Raw genomic sequence first — 14,004 nt, 5'->3', positions numbered from 1 at the left:
AAATATTTGGACTAGATTTAAATCTTGATCCGAATATTTGGATCTAGATTTTAAAAAAAATCCAAACTAGTTTTGCTGAAAAAATGAATTTGGGTCGAAAATCTAATCCAATTATTTGGATCTAAAATGGATGTGGATTGGATCATTAAAAATCTAATCCATGCCCACCCCTACAGTTTTGGGGTTTCCACGTTATATTTTTATGTATCCTTAATTTTATCTTATTTCTATATTAGTAGGATGATTCTTGAAATTAAAGACTATAATGTTCTTAATTGATAATGTATTTTCTCCAACAATAGATAATATCAACAATAGATGTAAAGAATAATGAGTGTTTTTATGTTGAATTATATTCATTTATTATATATGGACTTCCAAAAGGGGTTAAGTGCCCACTTATATCCAATATGGTCAAATTTAATGTAATTTTTTTGTCACCATAATCAAATTCAACATAAATTTATGTCAACTATATCATATTTAACATAAATTTAAATTAACTATACATATATAATTAACATAATTTGTTGTATTATTAAAAAAAAAACTTATTATTGTTTCAATATCAAGTCGGTTGACATAATATCATTAAGATCAATAATCCTATTCAAATCATTTTTCACTTTGGTTTCTAAAACTCTTTCATGATTTTGTCTTCAAATATTTCTAGCAGGGTCAAAGAGGAAACTATATTTAAATTATCCTTAGCCTCAACTTCTAACTAATATAAGAGTGTTGGAATAAGTCCCCTCAATCGAGAGCTAAGGGATTTTTCATCCTCATAAACGACACCAAAGTTTCCTCCTCAAGTCATTAAGATACCATGTTTAAGATCAATCACCGCATTCGAGATATTGTCTATTCTGAAGTCAAGAACTTCTTTACAATTTTGTCTTTAAAAGACACATCAGAGGATTATACAAAAAAATGTGTATTCAAGTTACCTTAACCTTAACTCCAAAGTAACGTGAGACTATTAGAATACCAAAACAATTATATTTTGACTTAAATGTAAAAGTTGAAATATAAAAAATACTAAAAAGTTATATCAATCCAAACTTATAATATAAATTATAATATAAAATAATGTTGGTTTCAATCAAATTACACTAAAAAGTCTTTTAAAGTTATGATTAAAAATAGGTTTTGAAAATGATTATACACAAGTATTTAATAAAGGTGTCATGTAAATTATATCGTTCAACAATAGTTCCACCAGTCATTGTTTAAAGGACATTTAACGATTATTTTTGTTCCAACCATTGTCGTGAGTCTTTTAAAGTGATAGATTAGTATAAGTTGTCATCATAAAGAAAAACAAGAGTTATTGAAAGTAAATAGGAGTAACATTAGGCTAGTGAGGGTGGTGGCAATAACAAGTGTGATGTCAAGTTCAACATTTGTAAGAGTTGCAACAAAGGTTATGGCACGATATGATAGCATATATAGCTCAACATACATTTTGTAAGTTTAAATATTCTATCTTTAAAAATAAAAATAAATTTGGTTTATGTATTTTTTTTATCTTTCAAAAATTAAAAATAATTATTTTTTTATCTTTAATATTGTCTAACACTTCATAACTACTCAATGCATCTTTGGAGTAAAGTTACCTTAAAGAACAATTTTTTTTTTTTTTCTAAAAGCAACATAAGTGTGACTTCTCCTCTGTAATGTAATATAATATCAACAAGTGCATAAAAAATTAAGATCAGTTTCTTATTTATCCTGATAAATTATAAGGACAAAAATAATAACGTCAAGTCATGAAAAAAATACTAAAAAAAAGTAAAAGAAAACTTTTTTTTATGAAACTAAACCCAAAGTTAATTTATAAATAAGAACTAAAAATAGTGTTTTTTAAAAAGTTAAAATATGAAAAAAAATAATAATAAAATCACATTGCAAACGATCATTATTATAAAAAATAATGGCAAAATTAAAATGAATTACACTAATTAGCCAGTGTGATGGCATTAATAGCTTCTTTATTTGTGTGTAATTAGAGTCAATAACTACACTTGGCATAAAGGCAAGGATATTGATTCACATGCAATGTTGTTTCCTCTTTAAATATATGTATTAACATAAATATTTAATTAAATTTATTCACCTTATACATATTCTTTGCTGGCATTTGGCCTTTTTTGTTGACCCATTTTGTTTAATTAAGGGTAATAATTATATTTTGTTGCAGATACTAAAATAAGAGGATGAGTAGTGTTGTTGGAGGAAGAAAGAACAAGAACAAGAAAAAAGCAGAAGATGGAGAAAAAGTGACATCCAAGGAGGAAGAAGAGGCCTTAAGAAAGGATGCTCAAGAGCTTAAGACATGGGTGTGTACATATATTTTCCTAAATTCTCAAAACAATTTTTGTTTCTTCTTTATAATGTTATCCTAATTTTTCAAAACAAATGGGATGTACAATACTTTTTTTTTATATAATTTATTGTTTATTCAACATATAAATTTGTTCTCAAAAGAAATGGGTATCTACCTACCTCCTCTTTGTTTCCTCATCATATAATTTTGTCCTAAATTTTTAAAATAATTTGGTATGTATATACCTTTTTTTTTCTTCGCCATATAAATTTACCCTAAATTCTCCAAACAACAGATATATACATACCTTTTTCTTTTTTTCTTCACCGTATATTTTGTCCTAAATTCTTAAAATATATTGGTATCACATTTTCTGCCAATTTTGTTTTAATTTTTTTTTTAGAAAATACTTATAAATTTTGTTATGAAAAAAAATTTGCAGGAAATTGTTACCAATTTTTTTGTAAAATATTTTATATAAAATACTTTTCGCAACAAATTTTGTAGAAAATATTTGTAAATTTTATAATTTTGTAGGAAATGATTATCACGTAGGAATTATCTATCAATTAAAATTCTGAGAGAAAATGGCAGAAGAAAGTCTTTTTCTTTCTTGTAATTTCTTTTAACAAATTTACAAGAAAAATCTCATATAATATGAGAATTTCTAGCAGTGTATACTTTTTTTCTTTTTTCACCATATAAATTTAATCTAAATTCTCAAGAGAAATGATATATATACCTTTTTTTTTTCTTTTCACCATATAACTTTATCCTAAATTCCCAAAATAGTTGTATACACTTTTGATATTTCTTCAACAATTTATTTTTTCTTTATACTAATTTTTTTTTTATTGTTTGATAGATTGATATGATAGAGACCATGGACGACCAGCAGCTAAAGGGGTATCTAGAAGATCATGCTGGAGAGATTAAAGTGCCAAAGATTCAAAAGCCCAAGAAGAAGGTAATCAAGATTTCTTTGATCTTGTTTTAATGATGAAAACAAAATCCATTGGGAGCAATTTTGAAAGAAAACAAAACTGTGCTCAAGTCAAGTTTTTTATTTTTATTTTTGGTAAATTACTGTTTTTGATTTTATATAATATTATTCTTAGTTTTTAATCCTTGTAGAAAAGGCTATAATTTTTTTTAAAATAATTAAGAAACATTAAAATGATTAAGAGGCTTTCCATAGGTAAGGGGAAAAAAAGGACTGTTGGAGAAAATCTAAGGAAAAGATAGGGACATAAGTTCAATTTACTCTAATTTCTTACCCTCTATTTGAAATTTTAATAAATGGGTCGATTTTAAAATAATCTAAACTGAAATACAATGAAAAAGTCAATATTTTCATTCTGATTACTTTTAGTGGGTCTCTTCTTTTAATTATACTTTTATTTATTTATCGGATTTGAATGAGAAATACTATTTTTTTTTCATTTAATGATGTATCTTATTTTATGATAATATATATTAATTATTATGATAGTTATCTTTAAATTGTAAGAAGATATATTTTATTGGTTGGTATATTAAAAGAGTAGTTGATGACAATTAAAATCATTTCAAAATAAAATTAATTGTAAAACTATTTATGAATTTCATTATTTTCTTTTATTGTGGGGCACTTACTCCCAAGTTCATTAAAAGAAAACAAGTTTGAAAACTGTGGCATGTTTCATTACTTTGAAAATAATAAATGAAAGTAATTAAAGTCATTAGAATGATGAAAACGGTTGAAAACACTTCTAACATTTTAAAAAAACGTTTCTTTGTGTTTGTTTATCAATAAAAAAACAACAAATATAAGATAATTTACATTAATTTACACATTTCTTAATCAAATTCTTAATTGTTTATTGATATTTGAACTATCCAAAATGATAATAAAAAAAAGTTCAATAATAATAATAAGTAAAATTTAAAGTTTTTGTTTTGGTACTATGTTGTAGGTTCAAAGCACTAGGAAGCCGAATTCTTCGAGCACTGGGAAGCCGAAGCCTTCTGGGATTCTGGCTTCAGTTTGGAGGTTTCACAAGAATTAGTACCAAAATAATTTCTGATTAGTTTTTTAGAATATATTTCATCAGAACCTGTCACAAAATCTGTTTCATTTTCAATCTACAATTTTTATAAACTCTTCTTAATTTATCTATTCCTAAGTTTATTTCGAATAAAATATGTTTCAATTTCAGAAATTCTGAAAATTTTAATTACAATAAAATTGAAGGCGTTTTATTAATAATTATATATATATATATATATATATATATATATATATATATATATATATATATATATATATTAAGAACCTTCTTTTTGTGTAGACTTGCTCGTTTTTTTTTCTGTGCGAACGTTTCCATTGAATATATTTATGGTGTGTGACATGAAATAGTGAATTGGTGTTTTTTCTTTCATTTGACATGGTTGGATAGTGTTCCATGTTTCATCTCAAATTAAAATAAAAATAAATTAGTATATAAACAATTTAACGTCATAACTAATATATTAATTATTTGTGTCTAACCTTTTAATTCATTAATGTATTTGTGAGCCATTAAAGTTCACAATTAAATATATAGTAGTAAAATAATGGACAGTTTATATTATACGTTTAATTAGTAATTTACTTGAGATAGCAATTGTTACAAACCATTCCAAATCAAAGTTTTGCAAGCAAACACACACACACACAGATCTTTCGATATTTGAATCGTCTTGTGAGTGTTTGTCTCAAATATCTAAGTTTTTCCCCGAGTTTTGTAAGAACACATATCGTCTCATTCTCTCTCAACTAAAATTTGGATTTACATTTATGATATTAATGTTGATGTTTTAATATATTAATTTTTTTAATATATCAAATTGTAGAAAATAATCTGTGAGTTGTCTATCTATCAATGAGGAATATATATAAAATACAAGAAATAATTTAGGTTGCCATTACAATTGACAAGCTATGATTTTGTCTGACCTTTAGGCAATTGACACTACAAAATATTCTCAAAATAATAATTTATTGGACACAATAATATCTATCACACCCCTTTAGTCAAAGCATGAGATTGACAAATGTTTAGACTATTCTGAAAATCATCAAAAAAGTATGTATGGAAGGACTTTGGTAAAAATATCAGCAATTTGATAGCGGATGAAGAACATAGATTTCTCCATGAGCAACTTTTTCACGTACAAAATGGATGTCCATTTCAATGTGTTTTGTTCGTTGATGTTGTACAAGATTACCGAATATATAAATGACACTCACATTGTCACAATACATTATTGTAGCTTTTTGAATTGAGCAATGAAGCTCAAGAAGAAGGTTTCGAATCCAATAAGATTCTAAAACAACATTAGCTACTCTTTTATATTCAACCTCAGCGCTAGAACAAAATAATGTAGGTTTTCGTTTAGATGACCAAGAAATCAAGTTATCGCTGAGGAAAACACAATGTCAAGAGGTAGATTGTCTAGTATCCGAACATCCACCCCAATATGTATCTATGTAAGAGAGGAGGTTGTCAATATTGGATTTGTACAAATGCAAGCCAAAATCAATAATACCCTGGATGTAGTGTAAAATAAGCTTGAGAGCATGCATGTGCTCTTCCTTGGGATCATGCATAAAAAGGCATATTTGTTGCACCACATAAGAAATGTTAGGCCTCGTAAAAGTAAGATATTGCAATGCTCTAGCAAGATGTCTATACTTAGTAGGATCCTCACAAGGAAAGTCATTAGACGCACCAAGTTTGGGTTTTGTGTCAATTGGTTTGGGACAAGTTTTGCAATTAGTTATCCCTGCTCTTTTCAAGAATATCTTCTGCATACTTTTTTGTGAGAGAAACATATTGGTTGTAGTACGGGTAACGTCAATCCCCAAAAAATAACTAAGTGGACCAAGATCCTTCATAATAAACTCTACACTCAGGAATGACATAATGTACCTTCTAAGAGAATCAGAGGAAGCCACTAGGATAATATCACCAACATACAACAAAATATAAGCAATATCATATTCCTTATTATATATGAATAAAGAGTGATCAGATTTACAATGTTGGAATCCAAGTGTGGCCACATAATCTGCAAACCATTGATACTAAGCACGAGGAGATTACTTTAGGCCATAGAGTGACTTCTTTAATAAGCAAATATAATCAAGATGAGATGAATCCTTAAAACCCATGGGTTGATGCATATAGACAGTTTCATTAGGATTGCCATGTAGAAACACATTTTTGACGTCCAACTGATGAATGTGTCATGATTTGGACAAAGCAATGGTTAAAATTGTTCGAATTGTCGCTGGTTTCACTACCAGGCTGAGCGTTTCGTCACAGTCTATGCCTTTTCTATTGTGACCTGCCATCACCTACAAGGCGAGCTTTATGCCTCTCAAAAGAATCGTCAGAATTGCGTTTATGTTTAAACATCCACGTAGATTATATTTACATTAAGGGGACATGGTACCAACTCCCATGTCTTGTTTTGAATTAGAGCATTATATTCAACAATCATGGCATATTTCCAATTTGAGTTATGAAGAGCACTCACTGAATTCTTAGGTAAAGGTGAAATAGAGTTGGTGGTTGAAACACTCAAATTATGTGAATATTTTCTATTTGGTTTGACTTTGCCTTGTTGACTACAAGTGGTCATGGGATGGGACCTAAGATTTGTAGGCTGACAGGTTCAGGTTTGAGAAGATGGAAGATTAATTGGTGAGGTTGAGAGGGGATTGATGTGAGGGGATGGTGGCGAGTGAGGAGAAAGTGAAGTTGGCTGGGAGCTTAGGCCTGCATGTGATATAGGTTGTGGAAGAGGAAGCAATGTTGTGTTAGTTGATTTTGCGTTACACTATGTTGACAAAATTGTTTAAAAGAATCATTAGCAAATTCCTTTCCATTATGACATTGTAAATTTTTAATGTGTCTTTCAAATTGTGTTTTAACTTGATTTTGGAAAGATTGAAAAATAGAATAAACTTGTGATTTTTCAGAAATGGGAAAAGTCCAAAAAAATTTACTAAAGTCATCGAGAAATAAGACTTAATATTGATGGCCAAACAAGCTGGGTATTAGTGATGTCCAAATATCACTATGGATAATATCAAAGGGAAATTCAATAAAAGACCAAGAAGCACTACATGGAAATTTCCCATGTTTACCAAGAGGAAAAGAAGACGATCAAAAAATTCCCAATCATGGTCCTTACGGATCGGATCATCCATATAATATACAAAAACGATCTGACTTTATTATAATTTATAAAATTTTGATGACAAAGAGAGTTTAAAATAGTAGCTCCGGGATGACTTAAAGGATTCTGTCACAAGGTGGAAGACAAAACTGTAAAGGTTGAAAGAAAATTTGATGGAGAGATTCTTTGATACCATGTAGGAAATCATCAATGAGTTGTTTCTCTATTGATGAAGAATATATATATATATATATATATATATATATAAAATACAAGAGATAATTTAGGTTGCCATTACAATTGACAAGCTATGATTTTGGCTGATCTTTAAGCAATTCATACTACATAATATTCTAAAAATAATAACAATTTATTGGACACAATAATATCTATCACAAATAAGTATAATTTAAAAACATGAATATCAACAAAATATGAATAGAAAATTTGAACTCCAAACAAGAATAAATTAAATTTGGATCATTTTATTGTGTTTTATTATTTTAACTCCTTTTTCAAATAGTTTCCAACATATGAACAAGATTTTGCTAATGAGTGTTTTCTTTAGACTTGGATTTCATCAAAATAATATTTAGAAATTTACTATTAATGTGTTTGGTTCGGTGTTGGAATCACTTTTGGAGATTCGTGTATAAAAAAAAGCAATAATTAGTCGTTTCTTTGTCCACAATTCAATTTGTGTAAAATCAATTTTAGAACGTGTATTTCGGAAAAAAGATCTCTTGTTATCGTAGTTGACTTTTGAAGTCCATTTGACACAATTCGTTTGACAGGAGAAATAATATTTTACGTTGTTATGGACCTTGACAAATGAAAATGGAAGCATTTTTATAAAAGAGAAAGAATTAAAATGGAAGCATTTTTATAAAAGAGAAAGAATATCAAATGAGAGTGTTCAAATATGTGGTGCCAATGTACTACTATCTATGTATTTAAGAGAGATATCACGTGTCAAAATCAAACAATTTACAAATTTCAGTTCTTAATTATCAAATATGATAAGTAATTTCTTTTGTTTTCCAAAATACAAATATTACTAACATATCATTATTGATAAAAATGATATAAAATTTCTTTTCTAAACATTGTTGTAATATCTCATGTAATCCCAACTTCAAGTGTCAGAAGTTTGAATTCATAATACTTTTTGTTATAATATTGTTGACCTAAACTTTGTTATTTCTCTTAACTCTCAACCTTCCTCAAGAATTTCTTATTTACAATTGACGATTTTCAAAAGAAAAACTTGTAAAATAATTAAAATTGTGATGCTATTCAATTGTATTATCTCATGCTTAAATATTTGCTAACTTTTCAATAATTGTATTAAAAATCATATTTATTATAAATTTTTATCATTCAATCATTTAAAGAAAATATAAATTAGTGTATAGAAATTAAATTCAATCTATATAAATTAAACCATGTACAAGTTTTATTATTTCTAGTTACAACTTTTTCTTTTTATTTTCAATACCAAACAAAATTAAATAGTTTATAGTTTATAGTTGAAAGAGTGTGAAAGAGTGAAGAAGATAACAGAAATTGAAATGGAGAAGTTAAGCGTGAGCCACATGAACGCTCGTTTCGCATTTCCCAATCGCTCTTTCGATTTTCTTCAATTTAAGCACTCGATTTTCTTCCTCAAGTTCCCCAATACGAACCAGAATCCGAACCCAAACCCGAACCTCCTTCGATTGCGCAGGCTCAATTGCTCAGTATCCGACGGCACCGTTCCGTGTAAGCCTCGTAATTGTATTGTATTTTCCCCGCTGTTTCTGAATCAATTTGGGCAGTTATGTAAAGGGTTGGGTTGTGTTTGGATAAAGTTTTTGTAAAAGAGAAGTTTTTATGTAAACTAACTTAAAAATGTGTTTTTTAATGAAATTAGTTGAGAGAATTTGTATAAATTAGTTTATGTATTTGTGTTTATTTTGAAATTAATATGAATAGGTTCTTAATTAAACAATGTTGTGTAAAAAAATAAAAATTAATAAAGGTGTTGATGTTATGTTGTCATTCTTGTTATTCAGCTTCTGTTGGTGCCACGGACTCGACTCTTGTGGTGAAGGTGAGACTGATCGAGATTGTGATATGAAGACTATGGGGTTGTTTGGATATGAACTGAAAGTGCTTTTGAGAGCTTTTGTACTGAAAATGTAGAGTTTTTTTTTTTTTTTTGGGTACAGAAACTTTAAAAGATCTTTCTGGTTTTGTATCCAAACATACTCTAAGTGATCTGCGTAGACAGAATAGAAGATTGTTTTAACTGTTTCTTTAGTTTTGGTTCAGAAGAAGGCAGCAGAGGTGTCTTCTGACCTCAAAGGGACCTCCATATTTCTGGTTGGTAAGAATACCTGTCACTTTTCAGTTAAGGACCTTGGATTGTTTATACTATTTTTTTTTTCTCTTTTGAGGTTATTTAAAGTTATGTAATCTAAAAAAAGAGTAGGTGTATAGTAGCAAATCCTTCTGAAGTTTGCTAATATCCACCTTTTGGAATGATTATCTTAGCAAGATATAACTTCAAGGAGAAAACTTGGATACAGATACAGTTACTCAAGTGTTTGTATTGTTCTCCATACAGAATTGGAGTTAAAAGTAACCTATTGTAAATCTTCGTAATAAAGGTTTGTATTAAAAGATTATGTAATTACTTACTGAAAAGAAAAACTTTAATTATGATTGAAGAACAACAGAAGCAATACCTAAGAGATTGTATCTAAGTTTTATCTTTATAGTATCTCGTCTTTAAATTTAAAAGAGATAAAGTAAGACAGAGGATGGAAAGCTTGGGATTGAAAGATTTAAGAACTCCTCCATCTAATATTGTTTAGAATTTTTTTCTTCTTTTATAAAAGTTACACTGCTTAATTTTTTAAGAGCTTTTTCAGAAATGTGTTCGAAAACCAAGTTCTCTTTTTATGGATAGAGAAAAATTAGAAATAAAGTTGGATCCAAACAGTACTTTATGTGACATTTAGTAAGTAGTTTTATGGCTAACTCAACTTCAAAAATTCTATATTTTTGGCAAAGGAATGAAAAGTTCTCTCAAAACCAGTTTGGGAAAGCTGCTGGCTGATGCATTACGGTATTATTATTTTGACAGGTATGTATTTGTTTGTTATTTAAAAAGACGGAGTTTCCAGTTATTGGGTATAGTTGATGATTATGTACTCTGTCCAGTGATAGTTTGGTGGAAGAAGCTGTAGGTGGTGCTCTGGCTGCAAAATCCTTTAGAGAGAGTGACACAAAAGGCTTCTATGAGTCTGAGGTGATTGTTTGCAGTTTTTACTGTCTATATATGGTGAATTTTGATTTTAATCCTAAAACAAAACTCATTGGTTTTTGGTTATCATAGATTCAAAATGGTCTTTATCTTTTAAGGATGACAAAGCATGTAGTATGAGTGATTATTTTGAATGATATGAGATATGACACATCTAGATACGTGACACGCCATTAGAAGAACTACAAAAAGAACAAGTTATGAAGATAAAAATCAACAAAATATGTACTGTTACTTTGTAAGAGCTAACAAACATGCTAGACTTTGATTGTGTGTGACCTTAGTATGCCAAAAGGGTTGACATCTTTCGTTTCTAGCTGAGTTTTCTGGATACAGATGCTCATTTCCATCACTTAACTGTTGAGTTGGAATATCAAATGCTTACGTTTTACATTTCAAATGCAGACTGAAGTACTGAAGCAATTATCTTCCATGGGTCGACTAGTGGTTTCTGCAGGCAATGGAGCTGTGATAAGTCCAACTAATTTGTATGGATTTATAACTACTAGCTATTTGTGCTCACAACCCATAATCACTGTAGTCCATTTTTTCACACATACATGCAGTGAGCGATTAAGAATTGTTGGGTGAAGATCAAGCAACTCATCTTTCCTTGGTAAATCATACTGATATCTTGCATTTGAGATTTGATCCACTTGATCTCCATCCAACAATTTTTATTATTGACTGCATGAATGCATGAAAACACCAACCACAGGATAAATAGTAATCTGCCGAACTCCATGTTCACCTCTTTACTTATAATCATCATCATTATTATTACTATTATTATTATTATCATGACTTGCTCTTAAATTGACAATAGGGCACTTGTGAGACATGGAATTTCGCTGTGGATAGATGTGCCTCTAGATCTTGTGGCTAGGGATGTAACAGAAGACCAGAGTCAATTTACTCCATCTGAAATATCTATTTCAGGATCATACCCAGAGGTTTATTCCCTGATGTGAAAAGTGTTGTTACACTAGTTTACAAATTTTCTTTCATATCTAAATCCCTGATCATCAATGCCTCTGAGAACTGATGTTAGGTAAAGGATGAACTAGGTGCTCTATATGATAAATACAGAGCTGGATATGCTACAGCTGATGCTATTATTTCAGTTCAAAGTACACAACCTTCCCTCACTGTTTTTGCTTACAGTTTTTGTGTAGAAAGGGGAGATGGGGGTGGTTTGCAATGCTTGACTGAAGTCCTAACATCTTCTTTCCTTTTACAGAAGTAGCATCTCGGTTGGGTTGTGACAACTTAGATGAAGTTACAACAGAAGACTTGACTTTGGAGGTTATATTTTTTATGTAAACAATTAGAGCCATGCCATGCTAACTGTTTCCTTATAGGAACTACTAAATGAGCCTAATTTTTGTTACAATGAGTAAGCATTCTTAGATTTTGAATGGAGTGGTGAATGAGCCTAACCATTTTGACTTGTCCAACCGTTATCACTGAATCTTGACAACAAATTTGGCAACTTTTTTTTTTCTGGTTGTGTAGCATTGTTCTTATTAGCTATTGTTCTTAACCAATTCCAGGCTCTCAAGGAAATTGAGAAGTTGACCAGAGTAAAGAAGATGATCGAAGAGGCTGCAAGACCATTTTAATCAACCTTCACATTCTACCTTCCTTTACCTGTAATCAAACGGGTCAATATAAAACATTTTTGAATCTGCTACCCTTGGTTTAGCATCTCAAATTTCAGTTTTCTTCCATGAAATTTGTGTCTTCATTTTGTTGTTGTTTTAAGATTGGCACTGTAGAGTGTTATTTGAATATGAAAAAAGTTTACTCCTTTCTGTAGCTAGAATGCAGCTTTTTAAGGCTGCTATCATTTTTTCTTATCAATGATCAGTTGAATTTCCAATTCACTTACAGCTTGAAATTGAATCCAATAAAAAGAATATTACAAAAAGGGTTAGTAGAAATTAATGATTCAAAAATCAATTATAAAAGATTGTATTTCAATTAATATCACTGTATACTGAAGTGCGTGTTTTGAGAAAAAAATATTAGAAAGATCTAATCATAATAACATACTAGTAAAATTTACATGAGAGAAAATAAATTAATGTTGTTTAAAATATTCATTTATATCCTATGTGAGTTTAAATTTATACTTGGATTTTCATGTACAAATAATACAATTATATCAAACTATACTTTGTTGTTGTGAAGTCTAATTCAGTATTTTAGTTTATTACAATATTTTATTTTTTTTTACATTATTGGTTTTTGTTTTACTATTATTTCACTAAATATTAGACTAAGAGTTTTACTTCGAGTACGCATCATGTCTAATTAACATTTATTCTTTGTCTTTCATTTCTTATTCTAATTAATTCAACAACTAAAATCAAACATTATCTACTCATTATTAAAAAAGAAAAAACTTTCAAAAAGATATTGAAAAGAAGGTATGTTCGTAAACGATACATAGTTACAAAAATAAAGTTTTTCTTTTTAGGGTTGAAACAACTGAAAAAGTTTATGATGAAATTAAGAATTGGGAACAGAATTTAGCATGCAACCAAACAAAGAAAATATTTAATATTCCCCTTTTCACCATCTAATTACTTCTATTAAGGAAGTTCATTACTTCAAGATTAAGTGATTAATTTGAACCCACACATTCTGAAAAAGACAGCTAGAAGTCAAATTTCATATACTAAAGGCAGGAAGAGAAAACAGATAGAAAAAGATGGCATAGATCCTAACGATAATTAAAATTACTAAACCAATGCATTATTAGAGTAATTAAATTTTGTTACATTTTTTTCTTATGTATTGATATTAATGTTGTAACTAATATAACTGTTAGTTATTCAATAAATTGAATTAATATAAAAATTTGTCGTGCCATTTCACACTTTTGCTGATAAGAAACAAAAAAGAGACAATTTACTTTTCAAAACTAAAATCGAACTGTCTTTTTACAAAATCTAAACATATATTTTGTACTGTATGACCCATTGGTCAGGCGGACCAAGGTCAAGTGGCCGCAAGCCGTCCGCTACAGGTGGATCTCACTTGGAATGTTGATGTAGCAATCTCTCTAGAGTATTTTAAGGGAAGCTCACGACCAAGGTTCCCCGTTCTCCGGATGAAGTCTCAGTTCTGAACACACTAAATCGGCTACCCGTCG

General features: G+C 29.1%; 2 protein-coding genes across 3 annotated transcripts; both read left to right on the top strand.

The window, feature by feature from the left end:
• The first annotated feature begins 2,211 nt into the window (after positions 1-2,211).
• Positions 2,212-4,374, top strand: LOC146887087 (uncharacterized). Its single transcript, XM_085672318.1, has 3 exons — positions 2,212-2,339; positions 3,192-3,293; positions 4,282-4,374. The coding sequence occupies exons 1-3, from the start codon at positions 2,217-2,219 to the stop codon at positions 4,372-4,374; spliced, it is 318 nt and encodes a 105-aa protein (XP_085528444.1). The 5' UTR covers positions 2,212-2,216.
• A 4,687-nt stretch (positions 4,375-9,061) lies between these two features.
• Positions 9,062-12,730, top strand: SKL1 (shikimate kinase like 1). Of its 2 annotated transcripts, none has more exons than XM_028067853.2 (10): positions 9,062-9,295; positions 9,589-9,626; positions 9,848-9,902; positions 10,592-10,664; positions 10,742-10,829; positions 11,250-11,332; positions 11,671-11,797; positions 11,896-11,974; positions 12,085-12,149; positions 12,398-12,730. In XM_028067853.2, the coding sequence occupies exons 1-10, from the start codon at positions 9,106-9,108 to the stop codon at positions 12,464-12,466; spliced, it is 867 nt and encodes a 288-aa protein (XP_027923654.1). In that variant the 5' UTR covers positions 9,062-9,105; the 3' UTR covers positions 12,467-12,730. The 2 variants fall into 2 exon arrangements, with proteins under 2 accessions (XP_027923654.1, XP_027923655.1); XM_028067854.2 differs by having other exon boundaries at positions 9,064-9,295; positions 9,851-9,902.
• Positions 12,731-14,004: the final 1,274 nt, after the last annotated feature.

This window comes from Vigna unguiculata, chromosome 4 (genome assembly GCF_037176805.1).
Source record: "Vigna unguiculata cultivar grain cowpea cultivar isolate G323 ecotype 2 chromosome 4, ASM3717680v1, whole genome shotgun sequence".
NCBI lineage: Eukaryota > Viridiplantae > Streptophyta > Magnoliopsida > Fabales > Fabaceae > Vigna > Vigna unguiculata.
The sequence above is the reverse complement of the archived record's forward strand: the minus strand, read 5'-3'. Positions and strand labels throughout refer to the sequence as shown.